At 46.4% G+C, this 23529-nt stretch overlaps 1 protein-coding gene across 1 annotated transcript in view; it reads left to right on the top strand.

The window, feature by feature from the left end:
* The window catches only part of smchd1 (structural maintenance of chromosomes flexible hinge domain containing 1), a 41117-nt gene that overhangs the window by 7488 nt on the left and 10100 nt on the right, over nt 1–23529 (top strand). The window contains exons 3-34 of the mRNA XM_049000872.1: nt 238–396; nt 562–644; nt 1641–1774; nt 2099–2213; nt 4961–5080; nt 5514–5680; nt 6127–6220; nt 7937–8147; nt 8253–8370; nt 8476–8659; nt 9120–9317; nt 9426–9539; nt 11421–11527; nt 11618–11700; nt 11883–11996; nt 12122–12199; nt 12428–12547; nt 12965–13109; nt 13234–13333; nt 13696–13768; nt 14741–14880; nt 15873–16004; nt 16159–16389; nt 16796–16938; nt 17296–17384; nt 17473–17591; nt 19682–19843; nt 20152–20280; nt 20952–21031; nt 21509–21666; nt 21765–21880; nt 22171–22232. Coding sequence (XP_048856829.1) covers nt 238–396; nt 562–644; nt 1641–1774; nt 2099–2213; nt 4961–5080; nt 5514–5680; nt 6127–6220; nt 7937–8147; nt 8253–8370; nt 8476–8659; nt 9120–9317; nt 9426–9539; nt 11421–11527; nt 11618–11700; nt 11883–11996; nt 12122–12199; nt 12428–12547; nt 12965–13109; nt 13234–13333; nt 13696–13768; nt 14741–14880; nt 15873–16004; nt 16159–16389; nt 16796–16938; nt 17296–17384; nt 17473–17591; nt 19682–19843; nt 20152–20280; nt 20952–21031; nt 21509–21666; nt 21765–21880; nt 22171–22232 — 4078 coding nt within the window. The remainder of the gene's footprint in view (nt 1–237; nt 397–561; nt 645–1640; nt 1775–2098; nt 2214–4960; nt 5081–5513; nt 5681–6126; nt 6221–7936; nt 8148–8252; nt 8371–8475; nt 8660–9119; nt 9318–9425; nt 9540–11420; nt 11528–11617; nt 11701–11882; nt 11997–12121; nt 12200–12427; nt 12548–12964; nt 13110–13233; nt 13334–13695; nt 13769–14740; nt 14881–15872; nt 16005–16158; nt 16390–16795; nt 16939–17295; nt 17385–17472; nt 17592–19681; nt 19844–20151; nt 20281–20951; nt 21032–21508; nt 21667–21764; nt 21881–22170; nt 22233–23529) is intronic.

Raw genomic sequence — 23529 nt, 5'->3', positions numbered from 1 at the left:
ATGAAAATCCTGCTTCTTGATACAGGCCCCAGGTTAAACACCTTAACAAGAGGTGGATTCATTTCAAGGGGAAGTAAGGTGTGTGTGTGTGTGTGTGTGTGTGTGTGTGTGTGTGTGTGTTTACATGGGAACCTGTAATAGCAGAATGCTTGGTAACATCCATAAAACTGAGATTCAGTTTTTAAGCAAACATTATAACTGTTCACCCACCCCACCCCACCCTGCTGATTTCCCCAGAGGAACTTAAAGATGGAAGCACACTGTACCTGCTGCACTCAGTCGACCAGGAGCTACGTGTGGCCACCAAGGAGCCCATCGTGTTCCTGCCACATTACGACACGCTTATCAAAAGCGGCATGTACGAGTACTACGCCAGCGAGGGCCAGAAGTCACTGCGTAAGTACGCGGCCCACACCGGGCCACTGGCACTGGGCATATGTGTCGAGTGTCTCCTGCAGTATGTCCAGTCCCTTCTGCATGTTGTGGGCTCCTGTAGTCGCCCCCTGGTGGTTATGGCCAGAAATGCAACCCCCAAAAAAACCCATCACTCTGTGGTTTCAGCATACGCCTTTGCTGAGCTCATCGATAACGCACTGTCTGCCACGGTGAAAAACGCTGGACTGAGGAATATAGAGATCAGACTGGTGAGTGTTTCCTGGCCTTCAGTCTCGCATTAAAATGTGTAATATACGCCTACTTTAAAGGTGGAGGTGGCAGTTAGACCTAACTGCAGGCCTGGAGGAGATTTGGAAACGGGAAGTGTGCACGCTATTGTATTTATGGCCACACAATTCACACATGTGAGGAGGAAAGGACAATATTTCTGATGTATTGGATGACTGTCACTACACTACTTAGCATCAGCCACTGTATAATAGACTATAGCAACAATGTAAAGGCTATGGATCAGAAGCTGCATTTAGGTAGAGCCAAACACATTGCATTGAACCCAAGACAAGTCTAGGAAAAGTGCCATACTTAGGGATGTAAATACAAAGAGCCCACTGATTGATTAAATACTCAAGAATTTGTTTGACAGTTCCTAATATTCTTATTTGAAATAAAGTGAAAAGTGCGATCTGTCTGAAACATTTTTAAGCTCTTTAAACAGCAGGTGAACAGGATGCCAAATTATAGCTAATATTTTTGTTTGATATTTCGCAATTGCGAAGTGCATCTGTTTGAAAGAGCTGTACAATAAAAGCCAACATACTCTCATAGTCTGACTCCTGCTCCGCTTTATGAATTACTTGGTGGATTTCAAATTTTACTTTCGATTTCAGTTTGAGTTATTATTCTGCCATCCCAGTCATACAAATCTGTAACATGGAACTTCTTCACATATATGTTCTTAAAACACGCCAATGTTTGTGTGTTTTTTCGGCGTATCAAACATGCACAATTGATAGCACCAGCATGGTCGGCGGGAGTGATGTAGTCGACCACCTAAACTGAGAACAAGTCATTACAAAGGCCAGAATGTTTCGAGACCCAGACAAGACCAAGACCAAGGCAGGGCGAGACTAAGTCAAGATCAGACACTTCAGAATTGCTCATTCCTTCTCTTAAGATATTGTGAAAAAAATATCATTTTTAAATTTTAGTTGAACCTTGAAGGACAAATTTTTTCTTGCCCTCAGCTTTTTGACGACACCCAGGGGAAACCCGCAGTGGTGATCTTCGACAATGGCTCTGGAATGACTTCCAAACAGCTCAACAACTGGGCCGTGTACCGGTTATCCAAGTTCACCCGGGAGAACAGTGACTTCCAGAGGTACGTAGAGCGCTCCTTGGAAGTTCCTTTTGGTGTGGATCTCAATGGGTTAGGATCTCAAGCTGGCAGCCACATGCGTTTTGTTTAGAAGCCGCCCAAACTCAGAACTTTGTTCATGGACTGCAGTTCATACTTAAGCCTGTAGGGGTGCTCCTTATATGTCTTATTTTGACTAGCTGCCTTCTTGCCAGTACACCTCCCCTCCGCATCCCTGTCTTTCTCCAGCTGCTGATCATTTTATCCGTCGTGTTCTGCTGTCCCGATGCTCTTCACATTGTTGACGAAAGGTGTCTGGTATGTCCTCTCGTCATATTGTTCCCGCAGTGACCACACTGGCTACATCCGTCCCCTCCCGGTGCCCCGGAGCCTGAACAGTGACATATCTTACTTCGGCGTCGGGGGAAAGCAGGCAGTCTTCTACATCGGACAGTCAGCAAGGGTACCAAGCTTTCCGTCCGATATTCCTCTCCTGCTGCTCAGTCCCCTTAGCCAAAGTGGTGTTCAGGACATTTACCTCCTGGCTGGTCTGTGGGAATTGATCCATTACCTGGCGTTTTTGGTATCCTTCTCAGTGAATGTTAAGTCTGTTTTACTGCTTCTAACTAGAGATGAGTCAGTATTGTTGAATATTCAGGAACGTGTATAAAATCGGGATTAAAATAAGAGGATAATAAGCTATACTTAAGTTTTATTTAGCAGCACTATAGTTGTAGGCTGGATATCTCCACTGATTTCTCAAATCGGTTCAAACTAGCATCTGTACCTACGGGTTGTTATGCTACGCTCCTTTAAGCTGTTAAATAATCAAGTCAAATAAATCAAGCGTAATGTGCTGTGCGGGAGGTTTGTTTTTTTGTTTTTTGAGCAGATGAACGGAAGAAAGCAGATAAACCTTTTGCGAGCTTTACGAGTGCTTATTTATTTCTTTAAAAAATGGAAGGTGATGGTGATGAGTTTGATCATCGCTGAAATGGCATGCATCCATACTGACCCCCTCTTAGCCCCCAGTGCTCTCCTTACACGCAGTGCTCCATCCCTCTCGTGCATTCTGAAAAAGCGATAAGGTGGAGGTGCATAAGAATCAGAGGTGGATGTACTGTTTATGAATTTTAATGGAACATATAAATGATGTTCTTGTAGCACTGTCATGGCACATCCCTTTGTATGCGTGTGGGGGGGGCTTTTTAGCAGACCCTTCGATATTTTTACAAAAGCAGCTTAAATGAATTGGATTGCCTTATTGACTGTATGTGACTGAGTCTGCACCCTGCAATGGTTGGTTGGTTCCTACCTTGTGCCAATTGTAATGTTCATATTTATTTTTATATACACACACACGGTCTCTGCAGGTGTTTCACGTGATATACGACAGCCCCCCATATGGTAGTCAGCCACTATATGGGGGGCATATTTGCAAGTCACACTGGAGCAGCCAGTTATAAAATTTAGTCACACTATCTTCGTAAATGGCCACAGTCTGGAACCCTGTTGAGCCACACTTGATTTCTTAGGCTTTTTTGACGCTTAATGTAAAAAAAAAAAAATTCAATGCACATGTGCGCCAAGTCTCAGATTTGTCTCTGGGCATAGGTTTTTGCTTCCAACCTCTATGACATATTTGCATAACATTATTAGCCCATCATCAGTGACTTTAGATCTCTACAGCTGTATGCTGCGTGGTTATTAACTCGCAGACACTGAGGACGCTTGTCCACCACACAAAGTACGGTACTTTCGGTGCTTTCACTTTTCCATTGACTTCCGGTCGAGTACCGAAAGTGCCAAACCAGCTGGGGTACTTCTTTGGTACTTCGGTACTTTGGGGTGGGACTGGCAAACCTATTTGCTGTCGATTGGTTATGCAAATAGCCTGCCGCTGAAACAAAATACAACCGGCATCTTTTGAAACACACAGCGAACAGCGAGAAACTAAATAAGAAGCTGTATAAACAAAAATATTAAAAAAGTAAAAACGGAAGGATGGACAAACACAGGCTTTAATCGCCATATCGTCAGATGAACAGATCCAACAAGATTTAGATGGCAGGACTCGAAATTAAAAAGTATTTGCCGTAATAGCAAGCCGCTTGGAAGAAATGGGGCAGACGCGAAACACCGAACAATGCCGCTTGGAAATAAAACAACTTAAGCAGGACTACAGGAAAGTGAAGGATCAGAATAACATGTTTAAATTCAGCGTAAGAAATACTGCACTGCGCTCTGTGATGTCAGTCAGGGGCGGTCACTGATGATGTCATTTGGCACTGGTACCAGTTTTTATGCCAGTGGAAAACCGACACAAAAGTAGTACCATACTTTTGGTACTTTATGGAAGTACCGAAAGTATGGTACCTGGTGCGGTGGAAAAGCGCCCTGAGATTTACCCTTTGGGTATCAGAATTTGGCACCGACGGAATTAATTTTTTGAGGCCCGACAGGATCAGAGTATTTCAGTCAGTACCACAAAAGTGCCGAAGTTTGGTATGCAGCCCTAGTCCTAGTGAAACATGAATATGATATCCCTTCTAATAACACTGTTCCTTGTACGTCTACCCCAATTTTATTTATTGTGTATTTGGCTGTTTACTACTATAACCATCTGATGGGTAAATTAAGTTGTGCTGATTATTCAGCGTTTCAGGGGGGAAAAAATGGTGTTTCTTCAGCAAGTAAGTCTAATTGTACTTAATCAGTTATGGCATAATTTGAAAAATAGGCTTTGTTTGTTCGAGTTGATTATATTCATCTTTCCTATAAACCCTGAAGTGTCAGTGTAGCATATGCAGTCTTCAGACTTGTCCTGAAATGTGTATTTAAAAGACCTTTTGTAGTACAAAATATATTAAAATGTAAGTAAGGTACGTAATATGATCTTATTTTACATTTAATTTTTGCCATGCAGTGTTAACTCGATCGCATAACATTAATTAGCCAGCATTTATAGACTTGTGGGTATGTGTTACCAGTTGAGCAGAATTTAATTTCATGTTGCATTTGATTCCTAGGACTGTGTCATTTTTCATTTTGTGTTGTAATGTCTTTATGCCTTTTGTTCAAGGAACTCAAATTAGGCATTAAGTCAAAGGCATTAAGTGTGAGCAGTGAGCTGACAAACCATGGACTCCCCGGGCAGGGATTTCAGGGGTGGTGTTTGCACGGCTGTGACACGCTGTCATCTCCATGTAGATGATCACCAGGCCGGTGGGGTCACTGGATGTGCACGAGCTTGTCCTGTCCAAGGAAGAGTTTGAGAAGAAGGAGAGGAACAGAGAGGAGATCTACTGTGGTTACATTCGAAACAGGAAGGTGAGGAACTTTTAAGCTTTAGGTAGGTGTGTGTGTGTGTGTGTGGACCAAGTATATATATTACAGAAATGTCTCTGCAATGAGATGGAACACAAGGGGAAACTCAATTTTGTAAAATTCTCTGAAACTAAAAATTCCAAAAGTCTTGTTTTGTTTGGTTCCTTATGGTTAAGGTTAGCGCTGGGTAGGGGGTAAGGTTATCAAAACTGCCATAGGCGTTAAATACACTGAACATGAGGTACAGTAACTGCCGTGACTTTCATACCCGCGTTTAATCATGTGGTTGTAGCAGAATTGGTATTCACGGCCTTTTACCCCACAGAATAAAAACACATGCATGCAGACTAGGGCAAGAACAAGCAAAGCCAGAATACCAGTGCACAGTGCATTGTTCACCTCCCGATGGCCAGTGTGTGTGAACTTCCCCCTCCAGCCAGGCGACTCCTCCCACATCACCAGTGAGGACGAGCGATTCCTGCACAGCCTCATCCTGGAGGAGGCGCAGAAGGACAGCTTCACTGCCGTGGTCATAACTGGGGTGCAGCCCGAGCACATTGCCTTCCTGAAGAGTGACTTCCAAGTGTGGACCAGGGAGCTGGCGTGAGTTAACCCCCCCCCCCCCAACAAGGCTGCCTGCACCAATAAACCTTGTTTGCAATTGTCCAGATTGCTCTGTTATATGTTAAGAAGGGTGTGATTGCTGCTCATCTCACTGGTCTTGAATTTTCACAGACCTCACTGGAAAGGAGGTCTTCAGCACACCCTTCCCCCCCCCCCCCCCAATATTCCACTTATTTAAGAATAAATCCACTGAACAGCCACTGGGCTGTGGGGGTTGGCAGTAAAATGTGCAGTGCTGCTAATGAGTGGAATGACGTAGCATTTTTCTCTGTGGGGAATGACCTACTTGGGGGCCAGATTCTATTACTCAAAAAAATTTTGGGGGCCCATTGAGACTGTCTTGCGGGTCAGTACTTTGAGACCCCTGCAGTACGCCATGCTGTGAGCTCCTCTCCTGCTTTATCATGCATGCTCTCTCCTTTCAGGCACATCTATCATTATTATATTCACGGAGCCCAGGGGAACGATTCAGCGTCACTTCTCAGGAAGTCTGACACCATGACCAAGATTGATATCCAGGTGAGGAGCATCCTGAAGAAACCCCCTAAATAGATGTCACTGATGGCCTGAATGCTGCTGCTTTTGGTCGATCAGAATGGACATGCATGTGCTAAGGATTTGCTTGATTTAATCGTCTGGGGTCGAGTGCATCGTCGAAGATGCAGCGTTTTTTTCGCGTCTATTTCGGTTTATATCTCGCTGAAATATTTATGTAGAAACATGAAAAAATCGCTGACTAAATCCGTAATCTGTCTTCACAAAACGTCCATTGTAGGAAGTATTAAAGTTTTTAAAAATAGGTTAATTGGTGAACCATGTCACCTTTCTTTGTTTTACCTGCATAGGGGGCGTGTAGTGCCGCCCTCACCCGAAGATCGCTATTCGCATTCTAAATAGCTGCATTTCTGCATATTCAAATCGCATTCGCATAGTAATTTGATGAACGTCGTAACATTGAAATGCGATCCAGATGCAGTACATCCCCATCAGCGCCATAAAAGGGGGGGGGATGTGGCCAGGTGTGAATGGCTCATGCAGACACAGGAAAGTCGCTACATATTCAATGAAAGGATGTGGCCAGGTGTGAATGGCTCATATAGACACAGGGAAGTCGCTACATATTCAGTGAAAGGATGTGGCCAGGTGTGAATGGCTGATGCAGACACAGGGAAGTTGCTACATATTCAGTGAAAGGATGTGGCCAGGTGTGAATGGCTGATGCAGACACAGGGAAGTCGCTACATATTCAATGAAAGGATGTGACCAGGTGTGAATGGCTCATGCAGACACAGGAAAGTCGCTACATATTCAATGAAAGGATGTGGCCAGGTGTGAATGGCTCATGCAGACACAGGGAAGTCGCTACATATTCAATGAAAGGATGTGACCAGGTGTGAATGGCTCATGCAGACACAGGGAAGTCGCTACATATTCAATGAAAGGATGTGACCAGAAATAATGACATGAGTTACTGTAGGTTTTTCTTATTTATTTATCCGACTGAATGTTGCACCTACACCATTTAGTCATCTTCATGTAGCCAAGACTTTGGTGATCAGATATCTTGGATCAAAACAAACTGCCACCATTGCTTACTATGTATTTTATAATATTTCTGCAAGTGTTCCAAACAGCATTTTGCAATGTCTATACTTTGATGTCAAATTACAAACTTCACATAAATCTGACATTTACAAAGTACACTGATTAAGATTAGTTTAATGCCAAAACAATTCTATAAGAAATCATTTATTTGCCATGAATTAAATTTTTGATATTGAATGAAATGTGTGACCATGCCCCAGTCAGTGAAGGTGTGTTCCCTACCCCTGGACCCCAAAGGGTTAAGGAGGAATGGCTGTCTCCAGCCTATAGGTGGTTCAAGACCCTATTTAGGTGTCTTGAGCCCCCCCTGAAAAATAACTCGCGTAAAACCATTCTGTGATCTCTCATTTTCCCATACATTTCAGGCCTCCCAGTCTGCAAATTTTAACGTGAGTTGACATAAAGTGACATAAGGATGTCATATGTCTTCAGGGGTCTGAGCACCCCGAAAGGTCAAATTCTAGAATCATCCCTGCCTACAAATATAGGCTTTTGTAGTAGTATTTGTTGTTTTGTTTACAACAAAACTAATGCACAGTAAGTAGCTGTGTCTTAATCAGTACTGAATCCCAGTGAGATAATGGCACTGTATGGTTCCTGGGCTCACTTGCATACACCTTTTGCTCTCAGATCTGCTTGATGGAGAAGTTCAAAACGCCTAGGTTGCTGAACCTCCGGCAAGTCTCCAATGACATGCAGACCCTCTACATCAACTCGTGTGTGGATACCTTCGAGTTCAGGGCTCACGTGGAAGGCGACGGCATCGTGGAAGGGCTCATCAGATACCACCCGTTCCTCTATGACAAGGAGACCTACCCTGAGGACCCCTATTCTCTTTCCAGTCAGTCTTGTGCTTTTGAAATGTCTGCTTTTGGTCTTTACGGATGGGAGTTTCTCTGCTTTCTGTTGAGGATAATGCTCCTGTTTGACTTGTGTTTCACTTCAGATGCAGCTGAAGAAGAGGATGAAGACTGTGTCATCTTCAACCAAGAAGGCCGAGGCAAGAGGCCTATATTTCAGTGTTTCTGGAACGGCAGGTTGATCCCTTATACCACCGTAGCAGAGTAAGAGCCTGTGTGGGTCCTGGTCTTAAGTTCTAGGTTCTTCTTTCTCTCACTTAAGCACTTGTGCCAGTGGTATGAGTCTAAGCCTAAGAACTACCTTTCCAGATTTGACTGGTGCGCCCGACCCAAGAAGAGTGGGTCCGTCCCGGTGGAGTGCTTCAACAGGATCTCCGGAGTGCTCTTCACCAACGACCACTTCCAAGTCAGCACCAACAAACTGACCTTCATGGACCTGGAGCTACAGCTGAAGGATAAGGAGACCATCTTCACCAGGGTGGTCAATGGACAGGTGATGATGAAAACGTGGACATTTTTGGCATTTTTTCAAATATTTTTGTCCTTGATGTATCAATCTGTTTCACAAGCAATTGTAAATAGTCAGATTCTTAATTAGTTCACTATCTGCCATTTTTATAGTGTAGTGTATGTGGCTCTGTGGGTTAGGACCCTGTGCCTATGATCAAAAGGTCGCTGGTTTAAATCCCATGGCTGGAAGAGTGATGTCTCTATTGGGCCCTTGAGCAAGGGCCTTATTCCAAATTACTCCAGGGATACAGGATGACTGTCATCTTCACTTTGGATAAAAGTATTTGCAAAAATAAGTTAATTTAAATGTGATAACTTTAGGGGAAGAATAATTGCCAGGTGATCTGTGACTGGACCCTGAAACGTGGACTTGCACAGGGTCCTCTGTTCTGTCTCACTTTGTCCTCAACTCCTGATGTTAAATCCCCCGATCTCTGCTTCAGGAACAAAGGGTGAAAATCCAGAAGGAGTTTTCCCAGTGGTTGAAGGAATGCCACGAAAAGTGGGACAAACAGGTGAAGTTCTTGGGCTTCCAGGGCATCATGGCCAGAATGGACGTGTCCACCAAGAAGATGCAGTCGCCGTGGGCCAAATTCACGTCTATCGAGTGGGACGGCAAGACGTACAGCACCGGCCAGTATGTGAGTCTCTCCTTATGTGAAGAGTAACTCTTCAGGTCCCAGGAGGAAATCTTCTGCTTTTTCAGGAGTATTGAGCCCAGGTCTGATCACCCCTGCTCTGTTCCTCAGGTAAAAACAGTCAAGACACATCCTATCATCTTCGGGAGCATCATCCAGTTCCTCCTTTATGGCGATCATGAAGGAGACGTTTACGCTACTGGGGGACACGTCCAGCTGGCTGTGGTACGAGGCGAGATCGTCAGTGGGTCTGTCCTGGTCAAACCTATGGTGGTCTTAACAGATCTTGAATATGACCAACATCTGCAGGTCGTGCTGTGTTTTTGGTGATATCTGATGAAGTAAGGCAGGCAATCATTTATTACCCTTGATGTATGATGCATTCATGAGTTGATGTTGACAGTGATCAGCATGGCGTGAATGTTTTCAAAAATCCACTGATTTATTTAGAGATTTGGACTCTCTCCTGGGTGCAGTGTGTGTAGGGCTATCACGTCACGATGTAATCTTGGTTATATAGCACATGCACAATCATCACCAGGGCCTTAGATGACGGGGGAAACCATTTGTCCAGACGCCGGCTTTTAGGTACTGTACTTACACCCACAGTTTAAGCAGTTTAGTGTGCATAAGGCATTCATGAAATGCGTATTGTTACACCCCAAAGCCAGGAGTCTGTATAAATTCATCGTATCCTTGCGCTTTTTAAATTCAGTTAGCAGAGCACGCCTCATGCTATTGCTTACCAAATTGTGGGCATAAGTAAATATCCATGAAGTACCAGAAAGCTGGCATTTGGACAAATGTTTCACCCGTCATCTAAAGCCCTGGTGGTTAATGCGCATGCACAATATAATTGCGATCACAACACTGCAACAATCGATGGAATCGTGACAGCCCTAAATGTGTGCATCCCATAGGTCGAATATTTCAGACCATGGGGCTCGAAGACAACCTTGTCTAAGTTCTGTCGAAGATTATCAGACTATCAGCTTGGCTGATCTTGGTCTATTACTTCTTGATCTCCCTCTGGGAGGTATTCTTCATATGATCAGAGGACTCATCCCTATCATCTGATCGTGGATACGGTTATCCAGCTATTTTAGTTCTTCAAAGCCACAGGAGAATTTGATTAGCCCCGCTGGATTAAATGATCCGAGATAATTGCATGCTTCCGGGGACACGTTCTAGGCCATGTTCTGTATATCAACACTTGAAACCATGATCGGCGAGTCTGTGATTGGCTGTCTAAAATGGCAAATTCGAGGGTGCAACTCTTGCACCTTATTTTTGAGGCTTCACAACAAACAACAACAACAACAAATTTATTTTTATATTGCGCATTATCACAACATTACATTGTCTCAAAGCGCTTTACAGTATCCTCACCCAAAGCCCCCAGTGAGTAAGCCATAGGCGACAGTGGCAAGGAAAAACTCCCTAGAAGGAAGAAACCTTGAGAGGGACCAGACTCAAAGGGGAAGCCCATCCTCCAGGGGCCGGCAGGGATAGTCAAATACAGAGAGGAGAGCAAGGAAGATAAGCCAATTCACAGGCTCTCTAAGAATTGTGCTCTCAGTTTCACCATGTGTCTCTGTTTTTTGAATGGACACCCTTGTTTCTATCTGTGATCTAATCTTGTTTACATCAAATAAACTTGCTCTGAGAAGGTTTAAGCCCAAGGATTGGTCTGTGACATCCAGTCCAACAAGTTTCGAAAAAACGAAAAATCCAAGATCTAGTCAAATCAACAATTTTAAATCCGGATAAGTCGTTAATCCACATATGAAGAACAGACCCTCAGATCCTTCAAATACCATATGATGCTTCTGTTTGTACAAAGTTTTATAGCAGTAGTCAGAGCCTGAATCTATCCTCCAAAAATGCATATAAGCTTTATCAATAAGAAAGTGTATGTTACATGAAAATAGAGGTAATAGATTCGAACTTTCAGTACTTTCATGTAAGCCCAAAGTGTTTACATGTATGCCTCAAAGGGCAGTGTGTGTGTGAAAAAGCACCCAATGACTGTTAGACGTGAAAGTGGTTCCTTTTTCTGTTTACCTGGGTTGTTTAGGTTCTGATTCTGCTGTTTTATTGCTGCAGGAACCTAAGCAGCTTTTTGATGAGGTCAAAACGATCCCGATCTGGAAGATCGACAGGGGGGCTAATCTGAAGTCCATCAAGAAATACATCGAAGACGAGCTCGCAAAGTGAGTGTGTTGCCGCTTGGCGTTGGGTTAAGTTGTGGTTCTCCCAGCTGGTTTTGCTAGTTCGTCTGATCCTCTTCAACTTGGATGCAGACTTCCAGACAAGCTCAGGGTGACCTGGCCAGAGGGCAATGAATGGACCCCCAATGATGTACGCTCAGCTGGTACCCCCTTTGGTAAGTGCTCCGTGATCTTCTGGGACTACTTCCTGTAGAGAAACCGCAAGAACAGGAGCTAAATGCTAATTTGATCAAATTTCTAAATGAACAGTTTAGCCAGTGTGACGGGTTTGCATGTAGCAAACTCAAATGGAAACTCGTTTGCCTGTAGCCGTTCAGTTTTGGGTGTGTTTCTGAAGGTCCCATCCAGGTTGAGATCTTGAACAAGAAAGGCGAATCGATGACTAGGATGCCAGGGACCAACTTGAGCTCCTCGAAGAAGCTTCTCATGGAGCTGAAAGTCGTCTGGCACTGTAAGGAATAGCAGAACTCGAGCCTGTCCAGAAAACCACAGAAGATGAGAATTTCATGCCTTTATTTGGGACATAATGTCATAATGTGACATCTGACAGATGTCTACACCTCTTACTCTTCACAGCCTCCACCGGCGACATCGAGACGAACTCTCATATCAGCCAGCATGGAGGAAAATGGCCATATTGGTTTAAAACTATGGGTGCATTTCTCTCTTCTTTTGTGAATTTTGGCATGGGGTATCATAGGGGAAAACCGCTGCTATAACTTTCTGAAAGAAAGCTGTTGGATTTAGGTAGAGGTACTGAGTAGCTATAAATCTCCGTAAGCTGGGCCTGTAGTGAGATAGTGAAGGTTCTCCAGGAGGGCCTTTGTCACTTCTTGGCTCCTTTTCTTGGCTCTGTCTGAAGATCCTGTCCTGCCCCCACAGAGAACCTCAGCAAGCCGGGCAGCTACACACTGCACCTGCAGGCCGTGCTGAATGAGAGCAGCGCTAGCATGTTTGCCGGACAGAAGCTGCCCTCCTACCGCATGAAGTTCTCCATCTGTGGTAGGTGCACGGTTCCGTTATCTTATCACAGATGTTGTATGTGCCGGATCACCAGTGACAAGGATGATATGTGTGTGTGCGTGCGTGTGCTTGATGCTGTCCACTGCAGATTCATTAAATCCTCCTTGCTATGGTCAGTTTAACCTTAACTCAATACGGTCAGCCTTCTTGTTTTGGGATTATGTTGGATTCCTCCAAGACATTATCTAGGTTGTGTCACATTGTCTCGCGTATGATTAGATCCCCTCTCCTCTTTAATGTGATTGAAAGCCTTTTTCCAATCGACTTGATGGTAAATGCTGTTTGCGGCTGTCCTGATTGACACGTTCAAGGTGACACGTCTTCCTACAAGGGTATCAGGCAGCATTGACTGACTGATGCATTACCTTGTAATGACGGTGGCTCTCCACTCAACAGCGGGCAGTGCTCAGAAGTTCACCCTGGGGGCCGTCGTCAGCCCCCTCCGTGTAGCCGTGCCTTTCAGTATCCCCGTGGAGTTCCTGGACGAGTTTGGGCAGCACACCAAGCCGCCCGCTGACATTAAGCCCCTTCTGGAATGCAGGTGGGTGATACCCTTCGGTACCAGGATTCAGCTCTGAGCTCCCTATGCGGCGAGAGCCCATTCTGAGTTGTGATATCAGATATGTAATAGCAGAATGTGAGCATCTCATGGGGTCCTGTTGCAGTGGCCTGGACTTGAGCTACGAAGGGACCTCAGTGAACGGGAATGCCTTCACCATCAAGGGCGTGAAAGCAAACGGCCCCGTGAAGAATTTCCAGGGCAAGGTCAGTGAAACAAAGGCCCAAACCCTTAGAGGGGCATTATTAATGCTAACAAACCCGTAAAACTCAAGGTTTCCCTGCTGACCTCCCTGTCTGCGCTGCATGCAATATTACAATGCACCTTATCCTCTTCTCCCCTCCCTGTGGATGAATTACTTTCTTGTCACGTTGCGCTTAATTGGATACCCAGTCAGACCTAGAGTCAGTTGGGGTCTTTGTGAGATTCAGTGTGGAGTGCAGAGGTTTATGCAGAATAACAAATGATCCCAGTCCATCTCTTTTGAGAAGGATTTCTCTGACTATTACTGTATTTGTGGGTTCTGTGTAATATATCTTTTTTTTTTCTTGTGTTGCTTCTGTGGCAGGGCTACAGTGTGAAGGTCATCATGTCAGGCATGAAACCAGAAACTCAGCTTCTGAAGATCAGCCTCCTGCCAGGTGAGGGCTCTGTCCCAAAACTCTGCTTTTCCCTGGGGGGTGGGGGAGGGGGGGGAGTTTGACAAGTCAGCAAGCTGATGTATCTAGCTGGTATGGGATTTTTTTATTTTTTTTTTTAATATCAGTATTGGCCTTTAAAGGGCATAGAAGTTCTCGAAAGTGACCATTCCTGTGGTGTTGGTGCCCCTACCCCTGGTGCCCCTGGTGTGTTTTTGGTTTTATTTTTTGTTGGTATAATAAATCCCAGAGCACAGTGGAGATCTGACAGTCGGTCTTTGAACATAACTTGTTTTTATGACCTTGGTGATTACTCTAAGGACCCAAGGAAGTCGGGCTTTGAGCATGGTGGGGGGGAGGAAGTATACTCATGAATGGGGTCATGGTTCTGGGGGGGCTGTTCTGTTCTTTTGGTAGGGGCCCAGTCACTGGGAGGAGAGAGAGCTCCTGTCTCTTCATTCCCCTGACCCCTTGTAACCAGTATTGGTTTTCTGCTGATCTCCAATCGAATGACTTAACAAAGATTAGACAAAACGTTCCTTTTCCCCTAAAGGTTGGAACGGTTCCTGGGGGGGCTCAGCAGGGGGCCACTGGGCGCACCCCAGTTGCTGTTTGGATGTTCAAGGATTACCGTTCTTAGTTTATTAGATGACTGGGGTCAGTTGGGTGCTGTCAGCTGGGATTTGTCTGTAAGGTGATACGGTGTGTGTTTGTGTGTGTGTGTGTGTGTGTGTGTGTGTGTGTGTGTTTGTTTGTTTGTTTACATGGAACCTGTAATAGCAGAATGCTTGGTAACATCCACTCAAAGGACATATCGTGTCCTGTGAGCCGCACTTAAAATTCAGGGCCAGATCAAGCTGGACGTTCCTGAGAATGTAGATGTCAGAGCCTGTAAGCTGGTCAGCCTTCCTTCCACTGTATTGCCATTCTCAGATATCTCTGCTTATTTCCCTCCTCTCCCCCCCCCCCCCCCAGGCCTTCCTAGCTGCCTGAAGGTGAAGCCAGACAGCGCCGACATGGAGGTGGAGAACGGCACGTGCCAAGAATTCAGGGTGGAAGTGCATGACGAGGCGGGCAACATCACGGCACACCCCAAACTGATCATCCGCTGCCAGGTGACCGGGGGTCTTCGTCCTGCTCCACGTGCTCCTCCTCCAGTGCGGTCACCGCGGTCTGCTTTGGCCAGAGCATGCTTGTTTCCATTCATGCATCATGCTCATTTTCCGGTCTCAACCGATTCTGTGTCTAATTCAGTGACTGTGAGGGTCTTCAGTCTCTGAAACAATGACCTGGCTGAATGTCTGTATTGAACATCCCTCAGGGATGATGTCATGCTTGGCAGTGTAGTCGAGTGGGGGGGCGTAGCGGTTAATGGAAAACAAGTTTGCCCAAACCTGGACTGACCCCCCCACAGCAGAGTATTGGCGGGGTATTCTTACGGCTGCCACAAAGTCTTTACTGACCGTCCTGCTCCGTGATTCTGGTAAACAGACGTCTGGCAGGTCGGCCCGAGTTGTCATCCTCTCCTGGTTGGGTGGGGGTGGGGGGTCAGTGGGTGATTTAGGGGTGACCAGAGCTGAACGTAGGTTGCAACAAGTGAATAGGGTGACGACAGTCACATGACGTTGATTATCCTGCCGCTGGCGAACACGATTCTGGAAATTGATGGACTGCACTAATCACTGTCTCTTGTCTGACCGTTTTCCAAAATAAAATCTGGATATTCCATTTCTGTTGGGGGTTGGGGAAGGTTGTATTTCCAAGTGTACTTAGTATCCAGCTTAACCAACTAATATCATTTCAAGTAAGACCATTGTTTGCTGAGGTAGGAACCAGTATTGTATATATACACCTGTGCAATGTTGCCTAGTTAATGAAAAGTCCAACAGAGGAACCATTATGAGACTTTAACAGGCAACCTTCTAGAAGACACATTTATTTAACAGACACTTTTGTCCGGAGTGACGTAATTTGAGGCAAATAGCACTTTACCCATGTTTGTGCTATTAAGGAGTGGACTAGGCATTCATGCAGCCCAGGTACCGGTATAAGCCGTGTGTAACTGGGAGTGTAAATGTGACCAGTGTCCGTCGTGTGATTCTGGCAGTTCACAGGAACCACAGACCTTCCCCTGGAGGCCTTGGATTGTAGCAACACAGGAACAGGCCTGTTTAAGAGCAAGCTGTACATCAAGAACGTCAAGGCAGACCACATGATCACTGCAGAGTTTGACATCCCCGTGAGTCTCGCCGTCCGTCTTTCGCTCGGCTCATCGGCTCTGCTCCTGCTTGGCCCGTCTTGCCTGTTGGTTCATTTGCATGACCAAAATTGTCCCCATACGGGGATCTAAACATCTCTGGTGCAGTCAATGACCTGAGCTCGCATCCTCACAGAGCTGCAAGAATGTGAGGACTGTTGAGCAGGTGTTGAGGGTCACACCCAGTCGGCAGGTGGCCAGGCTGGAGATCTATAGCCAGCAGGAAGACGGCAGCATCATTGCCCTGAAGGATGGAGAGAAGGTGGGCTGGACGGCAGGGGACATCCTGCAGGACCTGCACTTCCAGATGTTCGACGAGGCCGACCGTGCGGTGCCACTCACCCCCAGCCTGGCCAGGAAGATCAAGGTGAGGAGGGTGGACTCGAGATGATGGGTTTTGACATCTGTACAAACACCCGGAGGAAGGTTCATTTGTGTTTATACACACGCCAGCTATGATGCTGAACAAGCTGCATGTGTTTCTGACATTTTTGCCTATATTTTAGCATCGTCGGCACCATATTGGACCCATCAGATTTATTTTAAGTAACCCATTGAACAAATTTTTAGTGGCTAGTTAGCAGGGTTTTCCCCCTAGGTTAACTGGCCATGGGAAAAGGCCAGCTACTTAAAAACAAAAAAAGGCGTTTTCAGGCATTGTGCTATTCTGATGCAGTGTTGCTATGGCGATGCGAGGAGGCATCCTGGTCTGGGAGGCTTTGACCGGATGACGGCAGCTGGCGCCAGCAGCTTTATTTGTGTCTCCTTTTCAGGTGAACTGGCAGGCCAGCTGTAAGGAGTTGGACCAGGGAAAGCTGCCCAACATCCCTGTGCCTACAGTGGCCAAGGAAGAGCATTACTACCAGGTGTCCCTGCAAGACGAGAACTCCTCCGTCACATGCTCCTTCACCATCATGTAAGTGCCACACCTGTGCCTGAGTCCAGGTGGTTGGTTCCTTTTATATAATATATATTTTATTTATATATTATAACACTTAGCCAGTGATATGTTTTGAGTCGGCCAGTGACAGAGGAGAGGATGCTCTGGGGTCCAATCAGCATCAGATCCCTTTTGTGTGTGTTTTTTCTTTTTTGTGCTATTGCATTTCGGGGGGCGGGGAGGAATCTGTTCCTAGTGGTGACTGCTTGCATAGTATTGTGTGAGTAAGGCAGTGCCTGAGAACCTGTAGGATTGAGTGTCAGACAGAGCTGGGATAGCAGCCAGTCCCCACCCCCAGTCTGACTCGCAGTCCTGTCTCCCCGCGTCCTGCAGGCCCCGTCCCGACGAGCCCAAGCGCATGAAGGCCACCTGGAAATCCACCACCTCTGTGCGCATGGGGGAGTTGCTCCCCGGCGACATCTGTGAGTCTCTCCGGAAGCATTGAACCCCTACCGCTTGCACCCGCTTCCTGTCCGGCCTCCCGATGCGAAACTCTGTCCCCGCCTCTAGGTCTGGAAGTCGTCGACCAGTTTGGCAACAAGACCCCAACGCTGACGTCGGCTTGCGTGAACACGTTCGGGGTGTCCGCCGACGGGCTGGATAAAGCGAGCCTGAAGGTCACATGGCAGGTAGAGAATGAAGTTTTAGGTGGGGGGGGGTGTAACGAAGGCAGCGGTCGCAAAGTTAAATAACCTGGGGGCCACTGGCTGTACTTGACTACTCTGATGATGTGACATCTAAATTCTGTTGATCGGGGGGGGGGGGGGCAGGCCTCTGGTGATGCTTGTGAGGGTACCGATGCTGATTAATGGAACGTAGATGTTATATTGGACATTATGTGGGGCGAAATGAAAGATCGACCTGCAGGCCTGATTTTAATGATGTACGAACCACATAAAACTGCCTCGTAGGCCAGATCTGTCCCCCAGGCCCGTAGTTTGAGACCTTTGGTCTATATGGCTTTGCATGTTCTCAGTGGGGCTCCATTATGGGCTTGTTACCTCTCACCATTCTAATTAAGTGTGCTGATGGCTCTCGCGCTCTTGTGTGTGTGTGTGTGTGTGTGTGTGTGAGAGAGAAATCTCATCCTGTAAATACTCTGCACATCCTGGAAAAGGACTCGGTCTCTCTCTGGTCTGACTATATACGAGATTATGGATCGTGGGTTATTTGCTTTCTGAAGATGGTTTTCTAGTCTGCAGGGTTTCCCTGGGTTTTCAGAGGGCCTAGGTACTGTCGGGGTTCTGCGAGTGGAATATTTCGTGGAAATTTGTTAATTTTGTAACATTTATTTATATATTATTCTCACCATTGTTTTTACATTCATTCTGATTGGTTGCCTAGTAGCTACTGGTAGGAATGTCACGATACCAGAAATTTAGTAGTCGGTACCAGTGAAATTCCATGAATTGAATGACGCAAATAAAGTGTACTTCAGCATGCACTCCTTTGTTTAAACCTTTGAGCAAAACAAAGCACATGTGCTATGTGTGTAATGGCTGACTTCACTCCCGCCTCTCCTGGTTGACATCTGCCTCTGGCTGATACTGTGAAAGAGAGATGATGGTACTTCAGGTGTCTGGTACAGCTCAGTGACCGGAAGAAAACAGCGGAAGGTGAAACTGCAGCGTAGTAAACAGTGGAATGGTGACAGACTGTTAGTCTGACGATATTTTTCAAAAATTCTGACATTGTATATAGATGACAAACGGCACAGATTGAATTATAGCGTAAATTATAGGGGGGGAGGGGATTGTAACACCCCCAGTCAAAATCAGCCAAGACACCCCTCTTGGCCCCCTTAAATGAGTGGAGACCTATCCTGCCCCCCAATGCTGAACCCAAGGTTATGCCCTTGGATTGAATGGTTATGGTGGAAGTCTGATACTACAAGCTAAGGTTGCATTATGTTAGACTAAACACGGTAGCCTTAGTACTTAGCAGACGTCATATGGGGCATATTTGCTATATCCATGTAGTGAACTAAAAGTAATTACATCATCCTTATTCTTAAATATGTGACGCACAAGACCTTGGACACATTTTAATGTAAAGTTGGAGTAAATTTAAACTCGCTCGCCTTGAATTCTTTTAATCGGTCTGGATGTCTGTCTTTTGAGCTGTTTTGCTAAGTGTTTCCTCCTTTTGGTCTGAAATGTACGATGGCGCTGTTTGTATATGGGCTTCGGTGAGTTATTCCCTCCTGACCAAACGCATGAAGCACTTTACGAAGTACCTCCAAACGCTCTTTAACGAGTGGAGGCGGAGCTGGCGCCGCAGCTGCCCGTTTTTATCCCCGATAGTCGTCTTTTGCCGTTTAAGAGAATTGAACTCTCGTAAGCGTATATGCTGCATGCGTCAGGTCCGGTACCTGCGTTACTGTAGGAAAACCAGCAGTCATGTTTGTAGGATTTTGCCATTGACTTGGCACTGCAGGATTCGTCCTCATAGCATCCCTAGTTACTCCAGTGCGGATGGCATTAATTGAGCTTTTAGGCGCTCCGCGAAATCTCTTGGGCCTAAGCCCTTCTATGGTAGGAAAGACCCTTGTTTGTGTCTGTGAGCCGTCCAGAAGTGGATGGATTATTATCTCCTCACTTGAGTGTCCCGTTTTCATGGCTTGCGTCATTCTGTTATGCGATGCACACGTTGGCATCCTTCGATTTCTCACGGGTCATGGGGGGGGGGGTCTGTGGTGTTTTTGTTCCTCTGCTCGCAGGAGAGCTTGCAGTCCATCATCATCCAGGGGGTGCGCTTCCTCCCTGGGGTGCCCGGCCCGCGGGAACTCTGCTTCGCCTGGAGAGAGTTTGTAGAATGTGTGCGCCTCAATGTGTTGGCCGGCCCACCGAAACAGCTGCGCCTTCTGGACAAGCCTGAGGAGGTACCCCCCCCCCCCCCCATTCTGATTGGATGGATGGGTGGATGCTTTTTTTTTTTTTAATCCTGAAGGAAATTGCAGATGTACAGTAGCACAACACACACATTTAGACAGCAACAAAAACACTGAATAAACAGTATCAATAAATGACCATAAATGATGCATAGAATGTTAGATGACAAAATTACACTTCCGTGAATGTGAGGTGTGCCCTATGTTGACCTTACCACGGGCCATGACGCTGCTCTTGAGGCCTTCTCACTTGCTCTGATAGGACACTAATGGCCGTGTCTGGGTGTGCTCTCCGACAGCCCCTCCAAGTATTCAGCGGGAACAGTATCGAGAGTCCGCTGGTGGTTCAGATCTGTGACGACTGGGGGAGTCCTTCCCCTGAGCCGGATGCCATCATCTCCTTGAAGGCCACCTCCTCTGACCTGAAGGTGAGGTTGCTTCTCTGGGACTTTCCCCTTGCTTGCTGTGTCCCCTTGCTTCCCTTGTGTGACCTCTGACCTGAATGTGAGGTCGCCTTTCCGCACGTGTGTCTGATGGCCTGTGACCCCTCGCTCTCTTGTGTGACCTCTGACCTGAATGTGAGGTCGCCTTTCCGCTTGTCTCTGATGGCCTGTGACCCCTCGCTCTCTTGTGTGACCTCTGACCTGAAGGTGAGGTCGCCTCTTTGGGGCTTTTCAGTATGACTCTAATGGTCTGTGGCTCTGAGTCTCCCATCCCCTTCAGCTGATAACCCTCAGTGGCTGCCCCAGTTTTGGGGCCAGAGCCCCTACCCATGCTTTTCATTACAGATTACAGGAGAGTTTTTACTGTCCACTTCCTCCTGGTTCGCGTCACAAAGCACAGGTCATTTTCTCAGTTCTCCCATCTCCCCATTCAATCTTTCTTTCATATTTATAGGGACGGGGAGCCAGTATTTAACTGACAATTCACATGAACCACCATTTGTCCAATACTTAGGTTTGTTATGCTGCTCATTTAATGGACAGAAGAGTTATGAGACAATGTGACCGATCATGGAAAACAGGGTCTGGTAGCTGCAGCACCAGCCTGCCCCCCCCCCCCCCCAATTTCTCAGCCTTCTGTGTGCTCTGTCTTGCAGATCACGCTGGTGCCCCCAGCACAGGCAGGTGACTTGGAAGGGAAGGCAAGCTTCCTAGTGAAGAATGTCACGGCGGCAAAGTGAGCAGAAAGCCTCATTCACAGATGTTAGAATCATTAGCCCAAAGCTTTATGACGTGCTCAGTATATACAGTACTGCAAGAGTCTCGGGCAAAGGAAATGAAACTCTTTCCCTGTGTACTACGTATATGCACTATATGAACAGAAGTGTTGTGTATTGGATGGGTGCTGCAAATACTGGGAAGACTTTAGGAGAGGTTTTGAAATGGCTGAGTTGTCACCCTTTGACAGATCATTGTTTTACACCAACATGAGGATCATTTAATCATTTTTCATTAACTGCCTAAGACACAGAGCTCTATATGTTAAGCTGTACATTGGCAGTTTCTGAATTACGGTGGCTGCCTTGGGTCGTTAGGGTTGCAGTGTGATATTCATATGCATAATGGTGAATGTGTAGTTGCTGGCACACAGCTTGTCTGGCCAAAGGCCCTAGGCCTTCGTTTGGTGCTTTTCAACTCCCTATGTCTCCCTCAGGGGGGAGTACAGCCTGGAGTTCAGCGGCACCCTGGGCAAGCAGTTCATCCCAGGGCCAGTGGTGAAGCTCAAGGTGGTGCTGGACCCCAACAAACCCGTCAAGCTGACTGTGAACTATGACACGTGCTCCGAGTTCCGCGCCGGCGGCTTCTTCCCAGGTTCGGCAGTAGGGGGCGCCATGTCTGGGCAGGTTGTGCCTCCAAGCAGCCCATAAGCAGACCCTGCCTAATCGCTGGTGCCTGTGTGATCCCCGCAGTGTTCTCGGTGACGGTGCTGTCTGAGGATGGGGGAGCCATCAGGAACCTGAGCCCGGCCTCCATATCCATGCTGATGTGGAAGGGCGAGTCCACGGGGTCCCGGCCCCCCTCCGGAGTGAGTATCACTCTGGGAGGGGCTGATTCTCTAATCCCTTTCCAGTTTTCGTAGCTGGTTTATCTCTTTCTGCTGCATTGTTTCTTCATTTCCCATTTGGTACTGAAATGGCAGATCCCCTGCTCCAATCTGAGAACAGTGGACCCCTCTCTCCCCCACCTATTAAACCGTGTATTCTCCTTTCCATCCTCAAATGGTGTGTCCCTCTCTCACGCCCTAAGCTGAAAATGCTGTATCTACCCCCCCCCCCCCATGTTGAAAAAATGGTGCATCCCTCTCTTCCCCTCCAGGCTGCTGCCCTCAAGTGCAGTAAACCCAAGGAGACTGAAAAGGACGACTGCTTTTATTTCAGGTGTGTGTTCTGTGCCTGACCTCTCGCCCGGGGCCCAGTTAGGCGGTCTTGTCTGTGTTTATCACTGAGGTGGGCCCCCACCACCATAGCAGGGGTGAGCCTCCAGCAATACAGAGGCAGGTTTTATATTAAACCTGAGTCAGACTGTAAATCAGCATGTAGGACAGGGTTTCCCAGACTTTCACCTGGTGACCCGAAAGTGACATTTGTCATCTGCCTTGGACCCAAACGCAAAATATATATAATGAAATACCGTTACATGTTAATGATATAAAAAGATGGAAAACGCAGAAAAACAACAGTATATAAGTGAAGTATACAAGTAATATTTATTATTCAATAAATGTTCTTAATTGATTTTTTATTTATATTTCTGTAACAAACCATTCCCTCATCTCTTGTAAAACAGACACTATGGAACATCTGACAAATGAAAATGCAGATTTTTTTTGAGACAAAACATTGACAACATTGACTAATCATAACACACAAAATGTTTCCTTTTTCTGTCCCAGCATTAGACTAGTTTAGTTCACTAAGCAGATTTAATGGGAAGTGTGTGGCTGGTTAAAGCTTTTCACAAGCAGCTCTGTTCTGGGTACAGTGTTAAAGTGCAATCCTGAGGTCATGCTCAGCATTTAGCTTGTTTCTGTGTTTGGTATTCAAATATGCCAGGGTAGAAAATCCAGATTCGCATTTATGGATTTATCAGCCAAACAGGAGGAAATTGCCTTCTGCAAATGAGCAACCCAAAACCATGAGAGTGTGGTTGTCTCAAAAAGTTACTGCCATTGTTAACTTGCAGCGTAACCAGTGACACCAACTCAGTCTGAATTAGACTCCGGTCTGATGATGGAACAACTTGAAATGGATTCCTTACCCCCTGCAGGTTTTTAGATCCCTGTGAGTCGGGGACGTAGTGCTGAAAATTCTCTTGTAGCCTGGCCAGGTGCTCAGCTATGACCTGCTTCACAGAGGCAAACGCCTATCTTCTGAAAAGTAGCTGGGAATGTCACAGACCTAGGCCTGCTGTGATGCCCTGCAATGCCCCCTCAACTCTGCTTTCCTTCCCTTGAAGGACTGTGTTCAGTGAGTTGAGCTTTATTGAATATGTCCACAAGGTAGCCAGATTTTCCAAGTCATATTTCCTCTTGGAAATTCTTGGCAAGTTCAGGCTTTTCATTCTGGAGGTAGACGAAGACCTTCTCCTTAAGCTGCCCAAGCCTTTCCAGAACTCTACCTCCGGAAAACCACCTAACCTCACAATCAAACGGCAGGCGCTCAGCCCCCCATCTCC

Source organism: Brienomyrus brachyistius, unplaced genomic scaffold, assembly GCF_023856365.1.
Source record: "Brienomyrus brachyistius isolate T26 unplaced genomic scaffold, BBRACH_0.4 scaffold54, whole genome shotgun sequence".
Taxonomy (NCBI): domain Eukaryota; kingdom Metazoa; phylum Chordata; class Actinopteri; order Osteoglossiformes; family Mormyridae; genus Brienomyrus; species Brienomyrus brachyistius.
This window is presented reverse-complemented; position numbering and strand designations above follow the sequence as displayed.